At 41.1% G+C, this 27,147-nt stretch overlaps 1 protein-coding gene across 2 annotated transcripts; it reads right to left on the reverse strand.

Moving 5' to 3' along the window:
- Positions 1 to 59: 59 nt before the first annotated feature.
- CASP8 (caspase 8) lies at positions 60 to 27,147 on the reverse strand. Of its 2 annotated transcripts, XM_060302057.2 has the most exons (10): positions 27,025 to 27,147; positions 24,730 to 24,793; positions 16,202 to 16,536; positions 12,596 to 12,701; positions 11,606 to 11,744; positions 11,451 to 11,495; positions 5,747 to 5,832; positions 3,998 to 4,139; positions 1,389 to 1,890; positions 60 to 246 (listed from the first exon to the last, which is right to left on the reverse strand). In XM_060302057.2, the coding sequence occupies exons 3-10, from the start codon at positions 16,501 to 16,503 to the stop codon at positions 111 to 113; spliced, it is 1,458 nt and encodes a 485-aa protein (XP_060158040.1). In that variant the 5' UTR covers positions 16,504 to 16,536; positions 24,730 to 24,793; positions 27,025 to 27,147; the 3' UTR covers positions 60 to 110. The 2 variants fall into 2 exon arrangements, with proteins under 2 accessions (XP_060158040.1, XP_060158041.1); XM_060302058.1 differs by lacking the exon at positions 24,730 to 24,793 and having other exon boundaries at positions 27,025 to 27,139.

Below are 27,147 nucleotides of genomic sequence, written 5' to 3' on the forward strand. Positions count from 1 at the left end.
TTGTCCTGATTCCCATTCTCTTGACTTCCAGCTATCAAGAAAAAAAAAGAAAGAAAGAATAAAATAGCAGCATTTTAATTACTGTTTAGTTATGCAACTAAACAATAGCATCAATTAAGGGGAAAGAAGAGTTTTTTCCTCAGTGTGAAAGTAGGTTGTGGCATCTGTTTGCCCATATTTTTCTTGTCATCCTTATTGCTTACTTCAAAGTTCACATTGGTAAGGATGGTGAGAATATCTTCACCCCTGAAAAACATAACATAACCTTGTGACCATCTATGGGGGGAAAAATCAACTGGTAAACCCTATCATCTGCTGTGATTAGTGACAGTTATGTCCCTCAAAACAACAGGCATTTGAAATAACAAGATGTTAAACCAAGACCTACCACAGCTTTCTAGGTAAAGAAGTTGTCTCAGAGCTTAATATCTTATGACCATCACAAACTTCACTGTCAACATCAGATTTGGTTTCTTTGCCTCCTGACCTATTTGCACCTCACTCTGCTCCATGTATGTGTCACTTACCCCCAATCGCCTCAACGCCCCCCCCACAACATCCTCTGCCTCAAACTGGCATTGCTTCTGTGGATTTATCTGTGGCCGCATCAAACTTTAGGCAAGTGGAAATTGAAAGTCTCCTGCAGCCACCCCACTGCTTTCTCACCAGCTTCTCTTATCAGTTTAGTTGGGCAACCTGTTTATTCACTTCTGTAGCTAACCCCTTGGAACCTCGCAGGATTCGTGGTCTAAGTTACAAAATGAAAATGTAGTGTGGGTGTTATGGTTCAGTCCTTCATCTGCCATGGGAAATTCTTGCTCTTCATACACTTAAAACATAATGAGACACAGAACTAGAAGCAACCTACAGAGGATTCCTTGCTATTTATCTGCTGGTTGTGTGTGCATTTGGTGAACTGTGCCGTACAAAACCATCATTTAAATAAAGGAAACATAAGATAATAAATGAGGGAAAGTTATTTTCCCACATTTTGTGGGCTTCAAAGCAAATTTGTGGGAATAGAAAAAGTTTCTGATCTTTAGCACTTATCTCCCACAAGAGGGTCCGAGGTTGGTCAGCTATTATAGAACTTTTGACAGGGTTGGAGGATGTTAAACATGGAAATTCCAAACTAGTTGAGTGGGTTCAGTCATATTTCTGCCTAAAGACAGAGATAAACTATATGACTTTGCCATCTTTCCCACTCTACGATATGCTGATTGTCCTTTGAGGTGCTAAATAAAAGAAACTCCTCAGTAAGTATTTCAGTTTTTTCCATCAGTAAACTTGCCCTCTTTCCCACTCTGCAACTGACCTGAGAATTACAGTTATATGATCCACAGCTAGACATTTAAAGATGAATGAAGTGTTGAATAAGCAAAAATTACCTAGGACATCTTTCTCTCAGGCTCTGGCAAAGTGACTGGATATACCAGGTCCCCTCCATGGGGCTTCGGTAGGAAACATAGTTGTCCACGGTGGCCATCCCCAGCAGAAAGTCAGCCTCATCTGGGATATATCTCTTCTGAAGCGATGAATCCATTTCTAAATAGGTTTCCTTCTGTTCTGAGTCAGTTTCAACAGCTATACCTCTCTGGTAGTTATACCCTTGACAAGCCTGAATAAAAAAGATTTTGGGTTTGCCAAGAAGGGAAGGGCACTTTGAACCAGTGAAGTAAGAGGTCAGCTCATAGATGGGGGCTTCCTGCCCATCGGAGCCATAGATGATGCCTTTGTCTCCATGGGAGAGGATGCAGCAGATGAAGCAGTCCTTGTTATTGTGGTCCATGCTTTGGTAGGATTTCAGAACCTCACAGATTTTCTTCGCAGTGTAGTCTTTGTAATGCACTATCTCAAAATGAAGCTCACTAAAGGTCTTTCTCAAAGCCTCTGAAAAGTGAAACAAGAAAAGTCATATTACACCGCAAGAATTCCCAGACCACAACCCAGGACTAGAGAGAACATTGATCAGATAAGAATCTGAACCAGAACTTAAAAACAAGACCCTCTATATTAGTGGCTGGATTCCATAGACTTCTAATGTTTACTGCCACTAGCTGAAAATATTTCCCAGCCCTGAGGCAAAAGAGAAAGGGGAGACTGCTATTGTTGGCCTGTTGTCTTTTCTCAACTAGTCTACAAGCTATTATTTAGGCTTACTACCTAACCAATCTAAAAAGTAACTAATACTTACATAATCAGAAAAAAAGCAAAAACAAATTTTTAATAAAAGATCCATACTTATTTTATCCTGAACCCTCTCAAAATTGTTCATCAAAATACGAGATATGAATGTTTTAAAAGTCAAGTAGAACTAAAAAGCTACAAAAAAAGCTTTACAAAAAAGCTACCCCCCTCTACTCCTTCCTTTTACCCAGTCATGTTCTGTCCAGCCATTTCTATGAAGGAAGCCACTTTCAACTTTTAGCTATTTTTTTTTTTTGGTATTAGCCTCCATTTTGTAATGAATTTGGGCTCATTTCTATTTATTCATTTATAAATTTTAGACTTTTGTATTGAGTTCCTATTGTGGGTGATGAGTGCTTGGTGCTCTTATACATTTACAAGGTTTAGTTGAAGCAATAGAAATATATGTATTACTAATACTATGTAAACATAATATTCTTTGATTATGCTTCCTTTCTTATTAAGCTTTTTGTCTTTTCTGGAATTAGCAATAGCATTATTTTTTTCACTGCTTTGTTTTCTACATGCTTAACATTAGTTTCCCCCAAATGCTCTAATTGATCTAGTCAAAGTCTTTCAGCATTTTTCAGGCTGCCTGTCTGATTATTTTAGATAAAAATAGCATATATTTAAGGTGTACAACATGATGATATGAATAGTGAAATGATTACTACAGTTAAGCTAATAATTTATCTCCTCACTCAGTTACCTTTTGTTTGCATGTGTGTGTGTGTGTGTGTGTGTGTGTGTGTGTGTGTGTGTGATGAGAACACCTGGAATATAGTCTCTTTGCATACTTCTCATGTTCAATACAGCATTATCAACTATTGCCATCATGCTGTACAGTAGATTGCTAAACTTATTCATCCTACATACTGCTACTTTATATCCTTGATCAGAAATACAATCAAGGCCATTTTAATAAAAAATGTTTTCATGGTAAATATTAAGTAAATGAAAATCGAAAGCCTGAAACCTTTTCTTCAATACCAAGATATACGATGATGAGTGATGTAGTCAGTGAACTTAAGTTCTGTGGCTTTTTAAAACCTTAGAATAGATTTGCTTGAATAAACAAATGTTAACAGAAACCATTCACAGAGTCCTGATGATTAAAATCAACCTATCTTATTTTCTAAACTACTTTATTTAAAAAATAAGTAATTACCTGATGTTGACTCATAAACACCATTTTCAAAAATTCTTTGATCAAGTAAAAATTCTTAATATCACAATGGTTGGGTTGAATTCTTTCTTTTATTGCTTTTAGTTGTAGCCATTTCTATGTTCACATGATGCAAATTATTTTTCATTTAACTTGTAAGCTCTCAATCTTAGCCGAAAAAGGCTGAGCCAAAGACTTTCTGTTTAGTTTAACATTTGAAAATGCTATTTCTGTTAAGGACTCAATTTCTGCTGTACTCACAGCCCAACTTTTATAAACACAACTTCCGTAAATGGTCTTGATACCAAAGCAATGTTTTCCACCCAACACCTAATACACTCTATAGAGGCTCTATTCATCTAGTGGAATTAAAAACAAAGTTTATTGTTGCTTTTTATAAGCTTTTTAGTAAGATTTGATATTTTATCTTTATATATACATTGCTTTGATTTTTAAAATTAATTTAAAAAAAACAAAAGCAGAAAACTAACAAGTATGTAAGAATGTTGTTCACCTCCACAGGGAAATACGGTTATAACCATCTTTTTGAAACACGTGGCCCTGTTGATACAGCTTTTGTTCTCCCCTTCTGACAAAAACATAGATATCAGAAATATTTCATTTCTCTTTTGGGTTCTACTGTACCTGCATCCAAGTTTGTTCCATTCCTATCCTTCATGCTGTGAAGTTTGGGCACATCCTTCCTTGCTATGCTAAAATCATAATTGTTAAAGATCAAACAGTATCCCCGAGGTTTGCTTTTCATTCGGTAAACTGTGTTCGATGTCTGGAAAACAAAAATCCAGCCCAGGAGCTGACTCTGTGGATCAAACACTTGAGACGTGAACAAACAACTCCCTAGTAAGAGGTTAGGCGTCACCTAAGCCAAACTGGGATGCAAGTGCACTTTCCATAGCCCCACCCCAACTTGGCACTGCTCCCCTAAGGAACTAGTTTCCACTCATCCCCCGACAAGGACCGCAGACTTCTTCCCCACAGTTAGTGTGGAAAGTCAGTGTCCCAATACTTGGGCGTCCTGAGCATTTGCACTTATATTAATAGTGTTGTCACCACATTGTACTGGTATTATTTATTCTCATTTCTGCTCAAGGCAGTGAACATCTGTGCCAGGGACTAGGATTATTATTAATTTGTGAGAGCTCAATCAGGAGTTCCTGGATGAATGACTGTCTTGGTGCTGTCTCTGGGCTGCCCCTTTGAGACCTTGTGATTCCCTCAGCTCTCTGCTCAACTCATCCATGCTTCTGGGCTAACAGGTGAGGGCCTGCCCATCACACAGCATAGCATGGTCCCAGGATTTTTCAAGCTGTTGACTTAATCTGGATCTCAGGACCAAAGTGACTCGAGGAGACAGATGTGCTAGGCAGGCAGGTCTTGGCTGTGCTACAGGTTACAGTATCCAGACTCTACTACTTGACAGTATCAATCAGAGGTGACCCTGTGACCTCCTGACTTCCCTGGGGTTGTTTCAGTGCTGAGATATTTAGCATTGATTGGAAAATCCATGCAGTTCCTCAAGGTGGAGAAAAGGGCCCCAGACTAGGGGGCCAAATTCCTGGCTCTACTACTTAATAACCTGAAGACTTTGGACAAGTTAACGAATCTCTCTTGCACTCAGTGTCATTAGCTGACGGGTGGGGATAAAAGCATGCAGAGTGCTTTTACTGTTTACAAAGCGCCACATGACTTCAGTTAATCCTTGATGTTCAGACTGAGAGAGGTCTGGTAACTTGCTCAGGAATCCACTAACAAACGGTCTCTCCTAAGCTTAATTTCAAGTCTCCCACTAGACGTTAGGCATACAGGGTTTCCTCTGTTTCCCACCACAAGGAAGAGTGAATGGGCTGCTGAGCCACAATGTGGTAAATTGCTGAAAGTTACAGAAACAGAAGTGATATCTAGAAAGGCAATTCTTGGGCCAGCTCATTGGGATGAGATCATAGAGACAACTAGATCGTTAGCATGTGCTGCTTACCCCTAATCGCAAAGGAGAAACTGTTTTGAAATGCCGAGCTAAAAGAAGACTTTGCTTTTTCTAATCCTGCTGACTCTTCTCCCAAAGCCCTCTCCCATTTAGGCTGATGCAGCTGCTGAAAGGATCAGGTTGGAGGCTCCCCACCCCTCTACCCTCCAACTATTCCAACATCTTCGCTTTTAAAATAGAAATTTAACACATGGGAAACCTTTTCAAAATTCAAAGTTTAAAAGTCACATTTTAAACTTGTGCTTTTGTGAATTTTTTTCTACAGTTCTCAACATTTTCAATAAGTTTCTGTCCCTTATTAGTTTATCTGGAAGCTAAAAAAAACCTCAGGAACACAATAACTAGAATCTGCAGCACAAAGGAGAAAAGGAATGGGAATTTCCCCGTACCTGTGACTCACTGTCCTTTTCTCCTGGAGAGTCCGACATGGCCAGCATTTCAAAGGAGCCCCCACTTATGAACAATTGTGACACATCTGGAATGACACAGGCAGGGAAGGTGCTTTGGTGAGGAAAGATGTAGCACCCAGGACAACATAAAGTCCCTTTTAAAATGAAAATTCACAGGACTTCCCTGGTGGCTAAGTGGTTAAGGATCCTCCTGCCAATGCAAGGGACATGGGTTCGAGTCTTGGTCTGAGAAGATCCCACATGCCGTGGAGCAACTAAGCCTGTGTGCCACAACTACTGAAGCCCGCATGCCTAGAGCCCATGCTCTGCAACAAGAGAAGCCACCACAGTGAGAAGCCCACACACCACAACGAAGAGTAGCCCCCACTTGCTGCAACTAGAGAAAGCCCATGCACAGAAAAGAAGACCCAATGCAGCCAAAAATTTTTTTAATTTAAAAATAAATAGAATAATTTTTTAAAAAATAAAGTCAGGATTTGTTAAAAAAAAAAAATAAAGAAAAAAAAAGAAAATTCACAGACCACCTTGAACATAATATCCTTGCAGTTCACAGAATAAGGGAAAATCTTATCACTAACTAACTCTGCCCCTATTTCAAACATGCTGGCCTGGGGCTGCAGGGTCTTTGTCTTTTGACAATGCCTTTTATATCTTCCAATGTGCAGAGAAGGTGAAAAGTAGCCAGTGCTATTAGGAGAACAGGTCCATTAACATGCAAATGTCATCTGCATACAGAGTGAAGTAAGTCAGAAAGAGAAAAATAAATATTGTATATTAACGCATATATGTGGAACCTACAAAAATGGTACAGATGAACCAGTTTGCAAGGCAGAAATAGAGACTTAGACGTAGAGAGCAAACGTATGGACACCAAGCAGGGAAAGTGGGGGTGGGATGAATTGGGAGATTGGGATTGACATATATACACTAATATGTAGAAAATAGAAAACTAATGAGAACCTGCTAGATAGCACAGGGAACTCCACTTCATTGTACAGTAGAAGCTAACACAACATTGTAAAACAACTATACTCCAATAAATAAATAAATAAATAAAACAAAATGAAAAAAAAAGATGGAGAAGTGGTCACGATTGTGACTGCTGTAGCCCTCCCTCTCCCCAGCCTGAGTGAGCAAGTGAGCCCTAATCAGCCGCTGCTTTTGCCCCCTCTTGCCTGGGTGGGGAACAGATGCCTGAGGGTGGCCCACATGCACAGACGGCACCAAAACCAAAGTTGAACTCCAGGGGCAGTGGGACCAAAGAAGAGAAAGGGAAATCTCTCTGTGCAGCCACAGGAGCAGAGGGTTAAATCCCTGCAATCAGCTTGGTAAACCCTGCATCTGTGGAATATCTGAATAGACAATGAGTGTTCCTGCAATTGAGGCTGTGGACTTTGGGGGCAACTGTGGACTTTGGGGGCAACTGTGGACTTTGGGGGCAAGTACACGCCAGAGTTGGGCCAGGTCAGAGTCTGAGCTGGCCCTACATAGCCCACAGCAGGTCCAGAGACCCACCTAGAAGTACTGGAGGACTTCCCAGGCAGGCAGGGATTGGCTGCACTTCACTGTGGGAGCAAGGACACTGACAGGTGAGGCCACAGGAAAATATTAATATTACTATTATTTTTTTCACTTTGTTCTATTGTTTTTTATTATTCTTTTAATTTTTATGTACTTTTTCTTTCCTTTTTATACTTTTATTTGTAATATATTTTTTACTCTATTTTTTTCCTCTTTCTACTTTACTTTGTCATTATATCGTGCTTTTTCCTTGTTTTTCTTTTTTCCTTTGTTTTTATCTTCTTTTTAACTACATTTTATATTTTTCAATTTTTACTTTTTTGTTGTTTTGTATTTTTTCCTTTTGTTTTCACCTTTCTTATGTTTTTATGTTTTTTTATCTCTTTTGTGTGTTTTATGCTTTCTTTGCCTTTTTTTAGATTGCTTTCTGCTTTTGACTGGTTTTTTGTTTTGCTTTTACCATTCAACTTGGGGTTTTGTTTGTCTGTTCTTTTTTTTTTTCTTTTCTTCCACACCATGTGGCTTGCAGGGTCTTGATGCTCCAGCCAGGTGTTGGGCCTGAGCCTCTGAGGTGGGAGAGCTGAGTCCAGGATGTTGGACCACCAGAGAACTCCTGGCCCCAGGGAATATTAATCAGCGAGAGTTCTCCCAGAGGTCTCCATCTCAACAGTAAGACCCAGCTCCACCCAAGGGCCAGCAAGCTCCAGTGCTGTATGCCTCACAACAAACAACTAGCAAGACAGGAATGCAACCCCACCCATTAGTCTAAACCCCAGCCTTTAGTCAGACAGGCTGACTAAAGTCATACTACGCTCACAGACACCCCAAAACACACCACTGGAGGCGGCCCTGCCCACCAGAGGAACAAGATCCAGCTCCACCCACCAGAATGCAGGCACCAGTCCCCCCACCAGGAAGCCTACACAAGGCACTGGACCAACCCCACCCACTGGGGGCAGATGCCAGAAGTAAGAGGAACTATGACCCTGCAGCCTGCAGAAAGGAGACCCCAAACACAGTAAGTTGAACAAAATGAGAACACAGAGAAATATGCTGCAGATGAAGGAGCAAGGTAAAAACCCACAAGACCAAACAAATGAAGAGGAAATAGGAAGTCTACCTGAAAAAGAATTCAGAGTAATGATAGTAAAGATGATCCAAAATCTTGGCAATAGAATGGAGAGAATACAAGAAATGTTTAACAAGGACCTAGAAGAACTAAAGAGCAAACAAACAGCGATGAACAACACAATAACTGAAATTAAAAATACTCTAGAAGGAATCAATAGAATAACTGAGGCAGAAGAATGGAGAAGTGAGCTGGAAGATAGAATGGTGGAAATAACTGCTGCAGAGCAGAATAAACAAAAAAGAATGAAAAGAATTGAGGACAGTCTCAGAGACCACTGGGACAACATTAAACGCGCCAACATTCGAATTATAGGGGTCCCAGAAGAAGAAGAGAAAGAGAAAGGGCCTGAGAAAACATTTGAAGAGATTATAGTTGAAAACTTCCCTAATATGGGAAAGGAAATAGTCAATGGAGCCCAGGAAGCACAGAGAGTCCCATACAAGATAAACCCAAAGAGAAACACACCAAGACACATATTAATCAAACTATCAAAAATTAAATACAAAGAAAAAATATTAGCAACTTCCCTTGTGGTCCAGTGGTAAAGAATCTGCCTTACAATGCAGGGGACGTGGGTTCGATCCTTGGTCATGGAACTAAGATCCCACATGCCGCAAGGCAACTAAGCCCATGTGCCACAACTACTGAGCTCACATGCCTCAACTAGAGCCCGTGTGCCACAAATTACAGAGCCCGTGTGCTCTGGAACCTGCATGCCACAACTACAGAGCCCATGCACCCTGGAGCCTGTGCACTACAGCTAGAGAGAGAAAACCCACACACCACAACTACACAGAAGCCCGCACACCACAACGAGAATCTGCACGCTGCAGTGAAAGATTCTGCATGCCTCAATGAAGATCCTGTGTGCCACAACTAAGAGCCAACACAGCCAAAAATAAAAATAAATAAATAAATAAAAAATCTTTAAAAAAAAAGAAAAAATATTAAAAGCAGCAAGGGAAGAGCAACAAATAACATACAAGGGAATCCCTGTAAGGTTATGAGCTGATTTTTCAGCAGAAACTCCACAGGCAACAGGGAAGGGCCGAATATATTTAAAGTGATGAAAGGGAAAAAGCTACAGCCAAGATTACTCTACCCAGCAAGGATCTCATTCAGAATTGATGGAAAAATCAAAAGATTTACAGACAAGCAAAATGTAAGAGAATTTAGTACAACAAAACCAGCTCTACAACAAATACCAAAGGAACTTCTCTACGCGGGAAACACGAGAAGAAAAAGACCTACAAAAACAAACTCAAAACAATTAAGAAAACGGTAATAGGGACGTACATATTCATAATTACCTTAAATGTGAATGGATTAAATGTTCCAACCAAAAGACACAGGCTCGCTGAATGGATACAAAAACAAGACCTGTATATATGCTGTCTACTAGAGACCCACTTCAGACTTAAGGACACATACAGAAAGTGAAGTGATAGAAAAAGATATTCCATGCAAATGGAAATCAAAAGAAAGCTGGGGTAGCAATACTCATAACAGATAAAATAGACTTTAAAATAAAGAATGTTACAAGACACAAAGAAGGAAACTACATAGTGATCAAGGGATCAATCCAGGAAGAAGATATAACAATTATAAATATATATGCACCCAAGATAGGAGCACCTCAATACATAAGGCAAATGCTAACAGCTATAAAAAGGGGAAATCAACAGTAACACAATAAAGGTGGGGGACTTTAACACCTCACTTAACAGATCATCCAGACAGAAAATAAATAAGGAAACACAAGCTTTAAATGACAAAATAGACCAGATAGATTTAATTGATATTTACAGGACATTCCATCTGAAAACAGCAGATTACACTTTCTTCTCAAGTGCACATGGAACATTCTCCAGGATAGATCATATCTTGGGTCACAAATCAAGGCTTGGTAAGTTTAAGAAAATTGAAATCATATCAAGCATCTTTTCCAATCACAATGCTATGAAATTAGAAATCAATTAGAGGAAAAAACCTATAAAAAACACAAACACATGGAGGCTAAACAATATGCTACTAAATAACCAAGAGATCACTGAAGAAATCAAAGAGGAAATTAAAAAATACCTAGAGATAAATGACAAAAAAACACGATGGCCCAAAACCTATGGGATGCAGCAAAAGCAGTTCTAAGAGGGAACTTTATAGCAATACAATCCTACCTCAAGAAACAAGAGAAATCTCAAATAAACAATCTAACCTTACACCTAAAGGAACTAGAGAAAGAAGAACAACAACAACAAAAAAAAAACAACCCAAAATTAGTAGAAGGAAAGAAATTATAAAGATTAGAGCAGAAACAAATGAAATAGAAGAGTAGCCCCTACTCGCCACAGCTAGAGAAAGCCCATGTGCAGCAACAAAGATCCAACACAGCCAAAAATAAATAAATAAATTTTATTTTAAAAAAAGACACATGCACCTTGATATTCATTGCAGCACTATTTACGATAGCCAGGTCATGGAACTAATGTCAATGCCCATCAACAGACAAATGGGTAAAGAAGAAGTGGTACATATATACAATGGAATATTACTCAGCCTACAAAAAGGAATGAAATTGGGTCATTTGCAGAGACGTGGATGGACCTAGAGACTGTCATACAGAGTGAAGTAAGTCAGAAAGAGAAAAACAAATATCACATATTTAACACACATATGTGGAATCTAGAAAAAATGATACAGATGAATTGGTTTGCAAGGCAGAAGTAGAGACACAGACATAGAGAACAAACGTATGGACACCAAGGGGGAAAACGGGGGGTGGAAAGAATTGGGAGATTGGGACTGACATATATATACTAATAGGTAGGAAATAGATAACTAATGAGAACCTGCTCTATAGCACGGGGAACTCTACTTCAATTCACTGAAACTAACACAACATTGTAAAACAACTCTACCCCTATTAAAAACAAAATGCGGATGTGGTAGAAGGTTGTGGAGAGGAGGCAATGAGGCTATCAGGAAGTAAATTAACTAAATAAACCTCGAAAACATATCTGCAAGTATTACCGTTTGAAAATTCATCTGGACCTCTTCCAAGGCTCATTCCTTGCTCTGAATTTAAAAAGAAACACACATATTTGATTAGAAACTGCTGTGACATAGAGGAGTCTGTCCATTTAAGACTACATTTTGCTGATCCACAGCTCTCAGGTTATTTATACCTCTGCTTAGTTCTTCATAATCGTTGATTTTCTTCAGCAAGCTCTTGTTGATTTGCTCACAGATTCTTTTCAGGGTGTCCAAGTATCTTTCCCCTAGCATGAGCCTCTTCTCCATCTCTATGAAAATATCAAGCAAGGTCTAGAGGGAGGAGAAATCAAGTTGGAAGATTAGATGGAGCCATATTGGCTTTTAGATTAACTTTTTGTTTTGCTTCCACTCTCTCCAAACTAAGCACCCACCCTAGCTTCCCAAGCCAACCCTCCCGAGAGGACATCCTGGCCTTATAAAGCCAATCAGTAGATTATTAGGGAGGCAATTCATGATTTCTGGCCCAGAAAGATAGAAATAAGAAGACACAGGAGAAGTCACATCAGATGTCACCTAGTCCCCAGGCCCAGGCCCTGTGCTGAAACTGTCTGTGGACACCTTTATGTGAAGACAGTGAAGCAGCCTGAGTGCATGGCTGAGATGTGACAGCCTGGTCCCTATGGCAACAGCCCTGGGGACTCCCTCACACCCTCCATTCCCTCTGCCACCTGATCATCTCCAGGCTGAGTGTCCCCATAACACATACACACACAGACAAGCACACACACATACAACATTACATCACAACACACACACACACACACACACACAGAGTTCCAGGTCCCAGGTTGTTTCAGAGACTGCAGAAGTGGGGAAACGATCTCAGGCCCACCACCGTCTCTCCTGGCTCTGCAAGGTCGCCGCATTGCCTGTGCCTCCACACCAGCCTTCTCCCCTTGCTCCTCACTCTGCCTTGTTCCTGGTAATTAATGTGAGCAGCACTTCACAGTATACAGAGGCATCATATCTACAGCACTCATGCCTGACAGCATTCTTCTTCTCCCCAGTTAAAAAGTGAGAATTCATGTTGCTTTTACTGACAAGCGCTCTCTTTAGTCTCAGAAATCCCCACTGGCTGACTCACCCTCAGGACTAAACCTCGGTCAGACACCAGGTCTTACCATGTCATCATCCAGCTTATATCTGGCGATCTTCTCGCTCAAAAAAAACTTGAAGTCCTTCAATTCCTGTTTGGTCATATCTTCTGAAATCTGAAAAAGCATGACCCTGAAGTGGGAAACAGAAACACTTTAGAAATATTTTCTTAAATGATTTCCCAACCGATTTCCCATCCGAGTCACAGTGGACTTGATTCCTACGGCCTCCCTTTAAAATAAAGCCAGATAATGACATGATTTATGAGTTGAGTCTTTGGAAAGAGGCTGGTGTAGTGACACTGAAGACAAATGGCTCATGCCCGACTATCCCACTCTTAACAGAATTTAAAGTTCTCCAACTTTGACTTTCAGTTAATTCCAGTTAAATGAATTGTGTTTTTCCTTTGTCCTTCGCTATAAAATCAAGATCTTGTTGCAATAGAAAAAAAGCTTTGATTTTGGATATCATGCTTTTCAAAATGCAAATCAGATGGAATTCCTCAATTAAAACTAGTCAATGTTCTCCCAGGCGCTACCTTCAGTAGGAAGGCCAAACACCTCCTTCTGGAGTACAGGCTTCTCCCAGCCGCTACCTTCAGTAGGAAGGCCAAACACCTCCTTCTGGAGTACAGGTTTTTGTGAACTGAGCCCAGCCTGTCTCCTCATCTCTGGATGCTCCTTACTGCTGTCCCCCCATCTCCTCTCCAAACACACCCAGCTGCCCTGCCCCTCACCCTGTTATGCTGGGCCTCCTCCCACCCCTATCCCCTTGTCCGTCTGCAGACAACCACTCATCCACTAACAGCTCAAGCACTGCCTGACTGTCCTCAAGGCTGTATTCACCCCGCTGTACCTGCCTGTGCATCGCCAGAAGAGTAACACACATAACTGTCTGTTTATGAAGCTGTCCAAGTTCCCTGAGAATGGGATCAGTGCCCTTTTGGTTTCCATAAGCCTAGAGGGTCATGAGATATAGTGCTTAAGTGCAGGGGACCCAGACTCCTGGTGCTGGAACCTTGGATCCACCATCCATGAGCTGTGTGGCTTTAGACATGTTACACAATCTTTCCCCCTCATCTGTAGATTGTAGATAATACTCTATTTACCCCTCTGGGAGGTGTTGAGGATTACATGAATAAGTTTACCTGAAGCACTTAAACCAACCTTTGGCAACACACTAAGTGTTCAAACATGACAGGCATTATTATTTCCTAAATTATGATAGGCTCTTGCGATATGCTTGTTGAATGAACAAAGGAAAGTTTTATAAGTCGGCAAACCTTTTACTATGATGGTGCAAAGGAAAATAACTTTAATACAAAAACATGTTAACTTCAAAAGTAAATTAGAAAATTAAAATTCTAAAAATAAAAACATGGTTGACCCTTGAGCAACACAGGTTTGAAGTGCGCGGGTCCACTTATGTACAGATTTTTTTCAATAAATACGTAATACAGGGCTTCCCTGGTGGCGCAGTGGTTGAGAGTCCACCTGCCGATGCAGGGAACACGGGTTTGTGCCCCAATCCGGGAAGATCCCACATGCTGCGGAGTGGCTGGGTCCGTGAGCCATGGCCACGAAGCCTGCGCGTCCGGAGCCTGTGCTCCACAATGGGAGAGGCCACAACAGTGAGAGGCCCGCGTACCGCAAAAATAAATAAATACATAATACAGTACTACACAGTCTGCGGTTGGTCGAACCCACAAATGTGGAACCTAAGATATGGAGGATCGACTGTAAGTTATAAGTGGATTTTTGTGCAGAGGGTCCACATCCCTAACCCCCATGTTGTTCAATGATCAACTGTAGTGTAGAAACAGAAGTTACTCAGTATTATCACCTGCTTCATCCTTCTTCTCATGGAATCTCTACCCTAGAAGTATTTCTCTAAAACTGTCTCAGTTTGACCAAGATTGGGTCCAATCAAAAGCTACCTCCCCTTTTAACTTTATCACAAGGTATTTTGCCCTTCTACGTTCCTCATTACTGAAACCTACTGGCTTTCTTGTACCATCATTGTCCAGAAATAAAGCTGGATAGTTTATAAGGTACTAATTTTATAGGTAGCAATGATAATTTGAAATTTTAAATATCTTATAAATGGGAAGTGGCCACACTAGCATTTTTTTTTCTTACTTGATATTCAACAATGATGAACAAGCAGGAGATTTTACTTGTGCTGACCCTTTTGTTCCCAAGTTAACATGTTGAAGATTTTAACAGACAGATCCTGCCCTTGTTAGACACTCATAACCCTCCAACAGAGAGGCCCATGTCATTGTCTGCACTGGAAGTTGCCTTGTCTTTGCTCACATGGCAGGAGTGCAACCTTCAAAAGACCAAGACAGGGGACACAAGATGAGGCCCTCTAGCTTTCCTAATTATGGGGCTGTTGTTTTTATGATTAATTGATCCTTTAATGAAAAAAAATTCATTACAAGGACTTCACAATTCTATTGAACCAAAGTTACCCAGTATTGAATAGTATCGTTCCCCACTCTCCTTCCAAATTCACATCCACTTGGAACGTGTAAAAGTGACTTTACTTGGGAAAAGGGTCTTTGTGAATGTAATCTTGCCAAGATAAGATCATACTAGATTAGGGTGGCCCTAATCCAATGGTTGGTGTCTTTAAAAGAAGAGAGAAATTAAGACACAGATACACAGCGGAGAAGACAAGGTGAAGAAAGAGGCAGAGATTGAAGTGATGCATCCGTAAGACAAGGAACACCAAGGACTGCCTGCAACTACCTGAAGCTAGGAGAGGATCATGAAACAGATTCTCCCTCAGAGCCTCTAAAAAGGAATCAATCCTGTTGACACCTCAATTTTAGCCTCTAGCCTCCAGAACTATAAGGAATTAACTTCTCTACTGTGTTAAGCCTTTGGCAGGACAGACAGCCCAAGTCACTGCTGTTCTGACAGCATCTGGGGTCACAGGGATTAAGCAGTCATTGAGCGTTACAGGATGGCTTATGAAGTAAAACTGTGGAAGCTGTTTAACCTTACAATGGTCGGTTATTACAATGGGGGTTTCCAGATGGCCAGGCATAGATTAAAAATGGTTATCTTATACCCTAAAAAAAAAAAAGCACTCATTGCGGGGGTCTGGCCTGGCCAATCCAGAATGACTGGCAACACACAGCTCACTTAAGAACTTGGTAACAAAAGTCTTAAGGTATGGAATACAAGCCTAAAACCCTACTGAGAATTTCATAGTCATCCAAAAGTAGGTGGGAGGACGTCTCAGGTGGGAAGTAGCGATGCTTTATTCAATAATAGGCAAAGAAGTGCATGGTATGGGCATCAGAGGCAGAGGCATCAAGATAACAGATACGTAACAGAGAGAGAGAGAGTTAGAACGTTTAAAAAGTGTCTATTTGGATTTTGGCATACCTATAGGTAATGTTTCACCTTGGAAAGAAAATTTTATTTTATGGTTTTAGCATATTTTTCTCTGAATTCTACATAAAGTCTCTAAATTTCTTAATCTGACTGTGGTGGGACATCTTCCCAAAGGCTCCAAAGTCACACCATACTGACAACCTACAAACAGCATCAGCCCTGCCCATAAAGATGTGCCCGTTCAACCCACACGTCCCAGCTCCACACCATGGAGGTTCTCCCCACCTATAGGCAGAGATCTGGGCCCTGCCCGGCATCTGAAGCTCCCTCTCCATCTCCTCCTCATTGGTGTCCAGGTAGGTGAGCAGATCCAGTCTATTCATTCGGAAAAGCAGCTCCTTCAAGAAGGACAGGTTGCTTTCCTCCAACATTCTCTTTTCCTGGAGCCTCTGGAATAGCACCAAGGCATCCTTGATGGGTTCCTGCTTCCTATGTGGAATGTAGTCCAGGCTCAGGAACTTGAGGGCAGCCAGGTCTTCACTGCCCAGCTGTTCCCCAATATTATACAGACATCTGTTGAAATTCATGCTGATCAAGCGTTAGGAGAATGTAGTTGTTACCTAGGTTAAAATACAATGTTATGTTCAGATGAGGAAGAAAACTACCACTTACTGATTTGTTCCTTCATCAAATGCTATTACATCTACTATATGCCAGACATCATGCTGTGGATACAGGCAAGAAAACGAACAAACAGGTTCCCACTCTCAAGTAGCTTACTGTTTTTGGAAGGTAGATTTACAAACTAGCCAGTGGTCAGAGAGCTGTGACCAGGGCACAGTAGAAATATAGAGGAAAGAGCCTTAACTCAGCCTGGGAGAAGGGCTTCCTGGAGGGAAGTCACCTCTGGGGAGGAGATGGTGAAGGACAATTTTTGAAGGAAATAATTTATGCAAAAGTTGGAGGCAAGAATGTTCAAGTCAGTTCAGGCAGGCAAAGGGAGCTCAATAAAGTAACCATGAAGGGTCTGGGAGAGGGAGTGGTGAGACAAAGGGATGGAGCTGTGGCCGGGAACTGTTATAAAGGGCCTCATATGATGGGGTCAAGGGGGTCAGGCTCTCTCCTGGATATAATGAGAAACCAAGAAAGGATTGTAAACATGAGCGTGACGTCATCCAATTAGGGATTAACATTTAAAGTGTGGGGGACATATGTAGATGTATAACTGAATCACTTTGCTTCACACCAGAAACTACTCCAATATAAAATAAAAATTAAATTAAAAAAATAAAATAAAGTGTGGAGGACAGATTGGAAGGGTTGGAGGTGGGAGAAGTCATGTGGTCTAATGGAAACAATGGTGGCAGGAGGACATGATGCAGTGCTCTCCCCCAAGGGCCTCAGGACAGGCACCCACAGCTGGTCAAGACCCCAAGACTGGAAACGGAACCAAGAGAACTCAATCAGCCTTTCAACACAAACAGTCTCTAAATCAGATTATGGGGTATTTTCACATACTTACATGTTTGAGCAGGTAAAAAAAAAAGAGGGGGGCTTCCCTGGTGGCGCAGTGGTTGAGAGTCCGCCTGCGGATGCAGGGGACACGGGTTCGTGCCCCGGTCTGCGAAGATCCCACATGCCACGGAGCGGCTGGGCCCGTGAGCCATGGCCGCTGAGCCTGCGCGTCCGGAGCCTGTGCTCCATAACGGGAGAGGCCACAACAGTGAGAGGCCCGCGTACCGCAAAAAAAAAAAAAGAGAGGGCAGTGTTTCAGGAAACCCCAGACAACCTTCACACAAGCAGCCCCAGGTCTGGGGTTTCTCGAGCCCCTTGAGTCACCTTGGCCAATTTCTCCCTCACCTCCCCTGCTCTGATAGGCCCATGTTCATGGTACAGGAGCCCTTGGAGCAGGGTTTGTATCGGGTACATCATAGGAACGAAACTGGGACCTGCATCCCCAGGGCGGGCTACAGGGCCACTGTCAAAGCCAGGAATCTCACCTGCAGCTGACTGTCGGAGAGGCAGGCAGTGCGGTGGTTCAGAGTCTGGGGCTGCGGGGTCCGAAAGAACTTGGACCAGAACCCAGCTGGGGCACTGGCCCAGGCCTGGGCAGCTCACAGCCTACAAGGGTGAGATTCCTCCTCGGTAAGGTGGGATCAAAAGAGCAATATCTCCTGAAGTGTTGTGAGTATACAACACCTATCGTGCTTTTAGAGTAACGACCAGCAACTAACAAACAAAGACGTGTTCACCTGAAAGAAGGAAAGACATTGGCTGTGGGGCCGGACACCACCGGGCATGTGACCTGAACACTTCTCTTACCCTCCTGGTTTTCCCACTTCCTCCCTGGAAAATTCATCTGGAAGCAGTGATTTTCCACCTCTTCAACGTTGAAGAACTCTTCCTTGAAGGCTTACTCAGATGCTCCCTTACTTCAGGGCTACCATCTGCAAACCCTGAACTAGAAAACCTTTAACTTCTCGTCCAGCTTCATCATTTGCTTGCTCCCACAGACTCTGTGCCCCTGGGCACTTTCTACTCAAATAACCTTAACCTGTTTGGACCTCTTTCCTCCCTGAAACAAGGCTCCTAAATTTTTTTTTTTTTTTTTTGCGGTACGCGGGCCTCTCACTGTTGTGGCCTTTCCTGTTATGGAGCACAGGCTCCGGACGCGCAGGCTCAGTGGCCATGGCTCACGGGCCCAGCCACTTCACGGCATGTGGGATCCTCCCGGACCGGGGCATGAACCCCTGTCCCCTGCATCGGCGTGTGGACTCTCAACCACTGCGCCACCAGGGAAGCCCCAAGGCTCCTAAATTTTTAAGCTCCCTGCATTCACTGACATTCTCGGATGAAACCACAAATCCTGACTATCACTTGAGGGGTGATGGCGTGAACCAGGACCTGTGTATTTTGTATCTCTGATGTTAAAATAGAAACATTATGGTAAACTTTAATATTTTTTAAAAGTGGCCCAAAAGACTTTGAAGCTTTTAGTTTTTCTTTTTAAAAACACCTTTCCTGGGACTTCCCTGGTGACACAGAAGTTAAGAATCTGCCTGCCAACACAGGGGACACGGGTTCGAGCCCTGGTCCGGGAAGATATCACATGCTGCAGAGCAACTAAGCCCATGCACCACAACTACTGAACCTGCACTCTAGAGCCCATAAGCCACAACTACTGAGCCCTCGTGCCACAACTACTGAAGCCCGTGCACCTAGAGCCCGTGCTCTGTAACAAGAGAAGCCACCACAATGAGAAGCCCTCGCACCGCAACAAAGAGTAGCCCTCACTCGCTGCAACTAGAGAAAGCCCATGCACAGCAACGAAGACCCAATGCAGCCAAAAATAAAAATAATTAATTAATTAATTAAAATAAAATAAAACAGTATTTTTTTAAAAAAACAATCCTGATTACTTCCCCCCAATCCTGATTACAGAACACTGGGGTGGTTTTTTTTCCGGTAAAAATTGAAAATGCAATAAATTATAACATGGTTATCATTATCATACATCACATACACACAAATACACATTTATATAAAAATTAGAATCAGGTTGCACATCCAAGCGTGTACATCTGTATTTTTTTTATACCCACTTAATATTTAGAATGAACATTTATCCTTACCATAAATATTCTTCTTTGGCATATTTTTAATATTTCTTGATTTCCAGCATGTGGAGATATCAAAATTCATTTTAAGCAATTTTCTGTTCCTTTACTATTAAAAATAATATTTCACTGAGAGGTGTTTTCATATATCCTGTGCACACCTCTGATTATTTCCTTCTTAGAACTGGAATTATGGGCAAAACTTTTTTTCTCCCTTTTAATCTAGAGCTGACATTATTGTTTAGACAAGTTTTCTTGATTAGGAAACTGGAGGGACAGTGTCTTAGAAAGATACATCTTGTTTTACACTGGATTCACAAAGGCTGCAGAGCCTAGATTATTCACTGCAAAAGCAATCAATTATCATGAAAATACTTTTATATAGGAAAGATACCTTAAATATTTGGGCTGCACCTAAAAGCATATGTTCAAAGTTCAACAAACAAAACCTCTAGACATTCAAGGGAACAAACTAGCAAGTTCATTCCTTAAATCACACTCCATAGACACACGTGCTCAACAGGGTTTGTACATGGAGTCTCACCACAGACCGATATATAACCCTGAACAACCAGAAACATCCCAAATGTCCTCCAATAAAGGAATGGCTAAATTAACTAAAGCATAGTCATCCTACAGAATATTATGCAGCAGTTAAGAAAATGCACTCCAACTTCTGAAATTAAAATGGATAGATATTCAAGATATGTTATTATGACAGTGAAAATAGCAAGTTGCAATATAACCAAAATCATACATCTACTTTTTAGAAATAACTCAAACAACATAATTAGATTTTCAGTGATTACAGACATATATATTAAAGCAGAAAATAAAAGATAAGGAAATTCTGGAAAGAGACATACCAAACTCATAAAGTGCCTAGATTTTGTATTCACAGATCTTTGAAGAAAATACACAGGAAGCTGCTTCAGTGGTTGCCTGAGAGGAGAGGAGCTAGAAGTCTGGGGGGTGGACAGGAAGAGACTTGCTTTACATTCTATACTCTTTGCACTGTGTAAATCTTTACCATTTTATTACCCTAAATATACATGTACTTAAATTAAAATCTCTATTTAAATAACTATTTTTATTCCAGATATGAAACTGGAAAGGATCAGAACTGGGTCCAGCCCTGTTTAAAACCATTAGGTCCAGTGTCCTTAAATCTTCCAATAAGTTCTAACCATTGCTAAAATATCATTTTACAGAATAAAATCAACCAAAGAATCAAATGAAAGCAGAATCTCCTTTTTTTCTCCTCTGCAATTATTTTCTTTCTAATGATAACAATGCTTATTGTATTCCTTTTAGAAAATACAGGAAAGATAAAAAGGAGAATAAAAATTACCTATAATTCTATCATCCAAAGATAAAATGCCTAATCAAAACATTCTCTGATGTAAATCATACCAATATTTTCTTAGGTCAGTCTCCCAAGGCAATAGAAATAAAAACAAAAATTAACAAATGGGACCTAATCAAACTTACAAGCTTTTGCACAGCAAAGGAAACCAAAAACGAAATGAAAAGACAACCTACAGAATGGGAGAAAATATTTGCAAATGATGCAACTGACAAGGGCTTAATTTCCAGAATATATAAACAGCTCATAAAATCAACAACAAAAAAACAACCAAATCAAAAAATAGGCAGAAGACCCAAAGAGACGTTTCTCCAAAGAAGAAAGACAAATGGCCAATAGTCACATTTGAAAAGATGCTCAACATCGTTAATTATTAGAGAGATGCAAATAAAAACTACAGTGAGGTATCACCTCACACTGATCAGAATGGCCATCATTAAAAACTCTACAAATAACAAATGCTGGAAAGAGTGTGAAGAAAAGGGCACCCTCCTACACTGTTGGTGGAAATGTAAGTTGGTAAAGTCACTATGGAAAACAGTATGGAGGTTCCTCAGAAAACTAAAAATAGAATTACCATATGATCCAGCAATCCCACTCCTGGACATATATCTAGACAAAACTCTAATCCAAAGAGATACCTGCACCCCTATGTTCATAGCAGCACTATTCACAATAGCCAAGACATGGAAGCAACCTAAATATCCATTGACAGAGAAATGGATAAAGAAGATGTGGTACATATATACAATGAAGTATTACTCAGCTATAAAAAAGAATGAAATAACGCCATTTGCAGCAACATGGATGCAACTAGAGATTATCATACTAAGTGAAGTAAGTCAGAAAGAGGACGAAAAATACCATACGATATCACTTATATGTGGAATCTAAAATATGACATAAATGAATCTATCTGAAACAGAAACAGACCTGTGGTTGCCGAGGGGGAGGGGGTTGGGGCGGGGATGTAGTCAGAGGTTGGGTTAACAGATGTAAGTGTTTATGCATAGCATGGAGACCTATATTCAATATCCTATGACAAACCATAATGGAAGAGAATATTAAAAAAAGAATGTATATATATGTATTACTGAATCACTTTGCTGTATAGCAGAAATTAACACAACATTGTAAATCAACTATACTTCAACTTTTAAAAAATTAAAGTAAAATAAAAAACAAAGATAAACGCCTAATAATCTTACTGTCCTTCCTACCGAATATTTTACGCATATATATTTTCCCTCATATTTAAACACCATATTTCTGAGGTATACGTGGACTTTTCCACTGATAATACTATAAGTGCATCTTGATGTCTTTATTTTTTCTTCTACAGCATGGATTTTTAAATCTGTAAGGCATCTAATCATATGAATGGGCAAGAATTTATCTAACCAGTCTCTGATTACATTTAGGATGATCTTAAAATGCAAATCTCCATGTATACCTCCGATTATTTTATTAGAATAATTTCCTAGAGATAGGATTACTGAGACAAAAGGAATAAAGATTTTTAAGGCTTTTGTTACATATTCAATAGCATTTTCTGACAGTATACAAAAAATTCCAATCCAAGGCCAGGATGACGTGAATTTGGATATAACATGATGGGCTCCTGTCCTCTATGGCCAGTTCACCTCACTCGTTTCATTATCTTTGCAATAGCCTGACAATGCTTTCTAAATTATTTTTGCATCATATTAAAATGGACACTTAGTAGGGAAAGTGCTGGCAAGGCTTCTTTTCTGACCCAGCTTTTTCCAGAACACATTGTGGTATAATATTGTCTTTGTTTGTATAGGTCACACATCTCTTTGATCGTAGTGCCTGGGAAGCACTGTTACCTGCTCTAGATTTTATACGGTTAACAACGGGCCACCTCTAGGTTCTGGCTCTATAGGAACAGGGACCAAGAGGCACTTCTTTTTTTATGGGCCCTGGGTTTAACTGCATGTGCTCATGAGCTAGAAACTTTGTTAGAGTAATATTTTAAGGAGAATATTCATTGTTGTATTTTTCTCATCCTAAAATAGTAAAAGTAACATTTATTCCTTAGAGAACTTTTAAAAGAAAAATAAAAATCACTTAGAAAAACTTAGAAGTAATTTTGGGGTCACATTTGGTGGGTTTTTTCCCATTTTATTCACATGTTCACATATATATACATATATAATGTGTGTGCATATACATATGCTGAATATATAAATTTGAAGATAAATTTGAATATATTGGTTTATATTGCATACAAGGTGGAAGAGAGGGGTGGAAATGGAAAGCCCTCCAGAATTTTTCTTTTATTTCCAATTATATAACAATGATAAATCAATATAAATATATTTGTATTCTATGATATGTAAGTATATCTAATATTTTTATAATAAATGTGTGCCCCAAAGTATTTTGATATAAATTTTTATATTATGATGTGTGTTTATAACATATAACCATATAAACATAAAAATATTTTTCTTGTCTCACTTACTGCAATCCTCTGAAGAAGTTGCTATTATCATCCTCATTTTACTGTTGTGAAAAATCAGTTCAGAAATAAGCTATTGAGAGGCGTCAGGCCCAGGTTTGAGCATCTCACTCAAGGGTCTCAATGACAGACCCTGCAAGGATTTAGAATTTATTCTGATTCCAGTTGGAAGCCAGTGAAGGAATTTAATGAAGAAAGACACATAATCAAAATATTTTTAAAGATTATGAATTACTTAAAATTTTAAAAGACTAAAGAAACCCCCCAAACACAGAAACAAGAGTTCTTAACAAATCTACAAAAGCAAAGAGAGGGTCAGAACCTTACAAACCAAGCCGGTACATGCTGGAGCCCGGATTTAGACCTCAGCACCTCACCCCAGAGTCCCAAATAAGCACTGCCTTTTGTGCCACAATTAAATTGCAAATAAATCTCATCTAATCACAAACAATCCTTCTAGCGACGTTCTAGCAACCTCTTAGCTCTTTTGGTGATACGGAAAACTACCTCAAAGCTAGAGAAAATAAACCCAAAATTTGCATTACTCTTCTGAGACAAAAATCCGTTACCTCGTTCAAAGCTTGAGAGTGCTGGAAAGCCGCTCTCAGGCCCAAACCCCTAAGCAATAGGGTGACTACTCCCTCCAGTCCAGGATGACCACCCCCAATTGGGGTTCCCCCAGAACCTGCCAGGTGTCCCCCCTGCACACAAACACTCTCCGCTGCAGGGTCCCAGCCAGGGCTATCACACAGCCCAGGAAAGGTGTTCAAATCACGACAAAACTCAGAGCCAGCCAAACTGAAGGAATTTATAACTCCACCTATAAACGCTTAACCCCACAAGTACTGATTATCAGTCGATGCTTGCCATTATATTATTCCTGGTACTGTCCTGTGCCCTTTTAATGTCTCAAAATAAATAAATAAATAAATAATTGAGTTCTTAGCACTATTTCTGTTTATGTGTGTGTCTGTTTGTGTGTACGTGTGTGTTTATACTGGTGGTCTGAGTGTCGGCAGATTGGTAAACTATAGCAGCAAAGACAGTTGAGAGTTGAGTTTTGGTTTCTATTCTTTGACAACTCGGCATAAGGATGAGGCATCTGTACAGATAACTGAACTTGGAGTATTCCCCCCCAAAATCAGAAATGCATCAACCGAAGCTGGAGGGACCCGTGGGCCCTCACTACAGCCCTGGGAAGCACTGCTAACTCTCCTGGTTTCCGCATCTACACTCATATACAAGGATCACCCCATGAGCCCCGAGGCCACCAGATCCCACCCTCAGTAGCCTAGAAAATTCTAGAATCAAAAACTTTCCTCTCTAAAAGCCCGTCCAACCTTACCAGAGGCAAGTCCCAGAAGCCTCACAGCGGCAGCCGCTTCACAGGCCTCTCTCTCCTGGCACATCTAAGAAAAGAATGAAGTCAAATGAAGAACCTACAGCACTTACTTCCTGTTTTCGAAACTCCTGAGTCACTAGTGAGGTAAGCCGGCCTCCAGGCAGCACCCCCATCTAGATCGCTAAGAGGGAGCCTGTGGAAGAGGAGGCAGGTGCCGGAAGGGGACCCTGGCCACCTGAGCTTTGGCTCGGGCTGTGTGACTTTGGACGGGTCAGTTTCTCTTCGGGGCCTCCTTACCACACTCCAACAGGAGACAGTTTGAACTGGATGATAGCTAAGAACCCTTTCTTTTCATATTGCAGGAATTTACAGATTTTTAGGGGCTCATTATGAAGACTTTAATGGTTTCATTCAGTAATATTCACTGAGCACTCCTGAGTGGTCTTGGGATCTGTAAACTGCAGGGCCCTCACCACAGCTCTCAGAGCGTCTGCCGACCCTCACAGAAACTCTCTTGGTTTCCCCATCTACACTCACATACGCGATCACTTCCATGACCCCGAGGCCACAAGACCCCAGCCTCAGCAGCCCAGAAAAGACTAGAATCATAGTCCTTCCTCCCAAAAGGCCCAGTCAAGCTCACCAAAAAAGACAAATCCTGGGGCCCTCACCATGGACTGGCCCTGGAGAACAAAGCACACATTAGCCCTGTCTTTTTGCTCTCAGTCGGTTGAAATGTTTTCTGATGATAAAACTAGAGAGAGAAAAAAAAAAAAATCAAACACCTCTCTTCTTTGAAACTGCCTTTTTTCTTTCCCCAAATGGAATATTAGCTTTCAGAGGGCAGAGCTCACGGCTGAGAGGATTAATGAGATGTCTGAAAGTGCCCCTCCACCTGCAGAGGGCTAGGGAAGGGTGCCGTGGTCCCATTGTGCCCTTTGCTACCTCGACTCTGCCCCGAGAACTCTGAGTGAGAGCACAGTGACAGAATGAAATCCTGTTAATGGCTAAATCCTAGCCCAGGATGTGCTCCCTGACTCTTTCCTGTGGCTTCCTGAGCATACACTCAGCTTTCATCCTGCTGTTTTATGGCTGGTTCCTGTCCGAGGCTGTGAGCTTCTCAAAGGCAGAGACCGAATATTTCATGCCCGTTCCCAGGATATGCCACAGGAGTAGCAATATCTAGAACATACAAAGGTTTCCTGCAAATCAACGAGGAAAAGAAACCCTGGAGAACGACAATGGATATGGACACAGGGTTCCTTGACAGGGATACTCAGATGGCCGAAGTGTACGAATGACGCTCAGACTCATGAGTAAGCGGGGAAGTGCCAAAATAAAGCAACGAGCTCCCTACTTTGTACCTATCAGAATAGCAAAGGTTTGCAAGCTGGATCAGGCTAAAGATTGGTGGGCAAGTTCTCCTATAGTCCTTATATAGGATTGGGAGACTGTCCATCATGGAATAATAAGTAGTGGTTACAAAGTGGGACCTGGCAAATTACACAGAACTTAAAATACAGTGCTTACTTGAAAAACAAAAAAAGTCAGAAACGGAACAAGCAAAATACAATACAAATAATACTAATACGTAATAATAATTGCTAACACTTACTGGATACTTAGTAGTGCCAGTCACTGTCCTAATTGGCTCATGCTGTTGTTATCAACTTAAATCTTCACAGCCACCTCATGAGGGAGTGTTAATCCCATTTAATGATGAGGAAACAGAGGTACAGAGAAATTACTTTCTTGTTCCTGATCACACAGTTTAAAAAGTAGCGTACACACACAAAACAAGGACACATTTTGCAAAGATACAGAACAATTCAAGGATATGTATCAAAAGATTTAGAGGGTCGTCTTTGGGAGGGTAGGAGATAGGGTGGGAGTGGGGAAATCAAAGAAAGTACCTAGAACAGGGCAGGGGAGACCGGCCTGTAAGCCTTAGAGACCAAGGGCTACAGGGAATAGGGATCTGACAGGGTGATTAACTTAACCCTCTGCCCCAGGCCAAACAGAAAATAATTTAAACATAAGTAGGTAAATAAAGTCTTGTAGAATTTCCAAAGTAATCCAGCAGGAGAGAGACAGTGTGTCTATATTTGAGGCAGCAGAGGAACTGGAGATTCCTCAGAGTTAAAAAGTAGCAAAGTCAGTGGTTGTGGTTCAGAGAGAAACCCAGTCCAAGATCTGGGCCCCTAGCAGGACCCAGAGGTGACTCCACTCCGCAGGTCTGATCTGCCCCTTGAGTGGGCAACGTGGTATCCAGAAGCCACTTCTGCACCAGACACTCACCTGCTCCACCCTGGCAACATCACAGTCACCAAGCTCCCGATGCCAAGACCCCTAGACTGCCTAACTTCACACGTTCCAATGACTGAGGCGGGTTCTCACAACCGGAGAAAAATCCCTTGTAAC

This window comes from Globicephala melas, chromosome 7 (genome assembly GCF_963455315.2).
Source record: "Globicephala melas chromosome 7, mGloMel1.2, whole genome shotgun sequence".
NCBI lineage: Eukaryota > Metazoa > Chordata > Mammalia > Artiodactyla > Delphinidae > Globicephala > Globicephala melas.

Bases quoted from the DNA above. Each gene is read 5' to 3' on its own strand.
- CASP8 (XM_060302057.2), bottom strand. From the start codon at position 16,503: ATGAATTTCAACAGATGTCTGTATAATATTGGGGAACAGCTGGGCAGT. The intron at 5,833-11,450 runs GTAATACTTGCA...GTGTCATTCCAG, and splicing joins TCCAGATGAATTTTCAAACG to ATGTGTCACAATTGTTCATA. The intron at 247-1,388 runs GTAATTTTTGCT...TATGTTTTTCAG, and splicing joins CTGAGAGAAAGATGTCCTAG to GGGTGAAGATATTCTCACCA.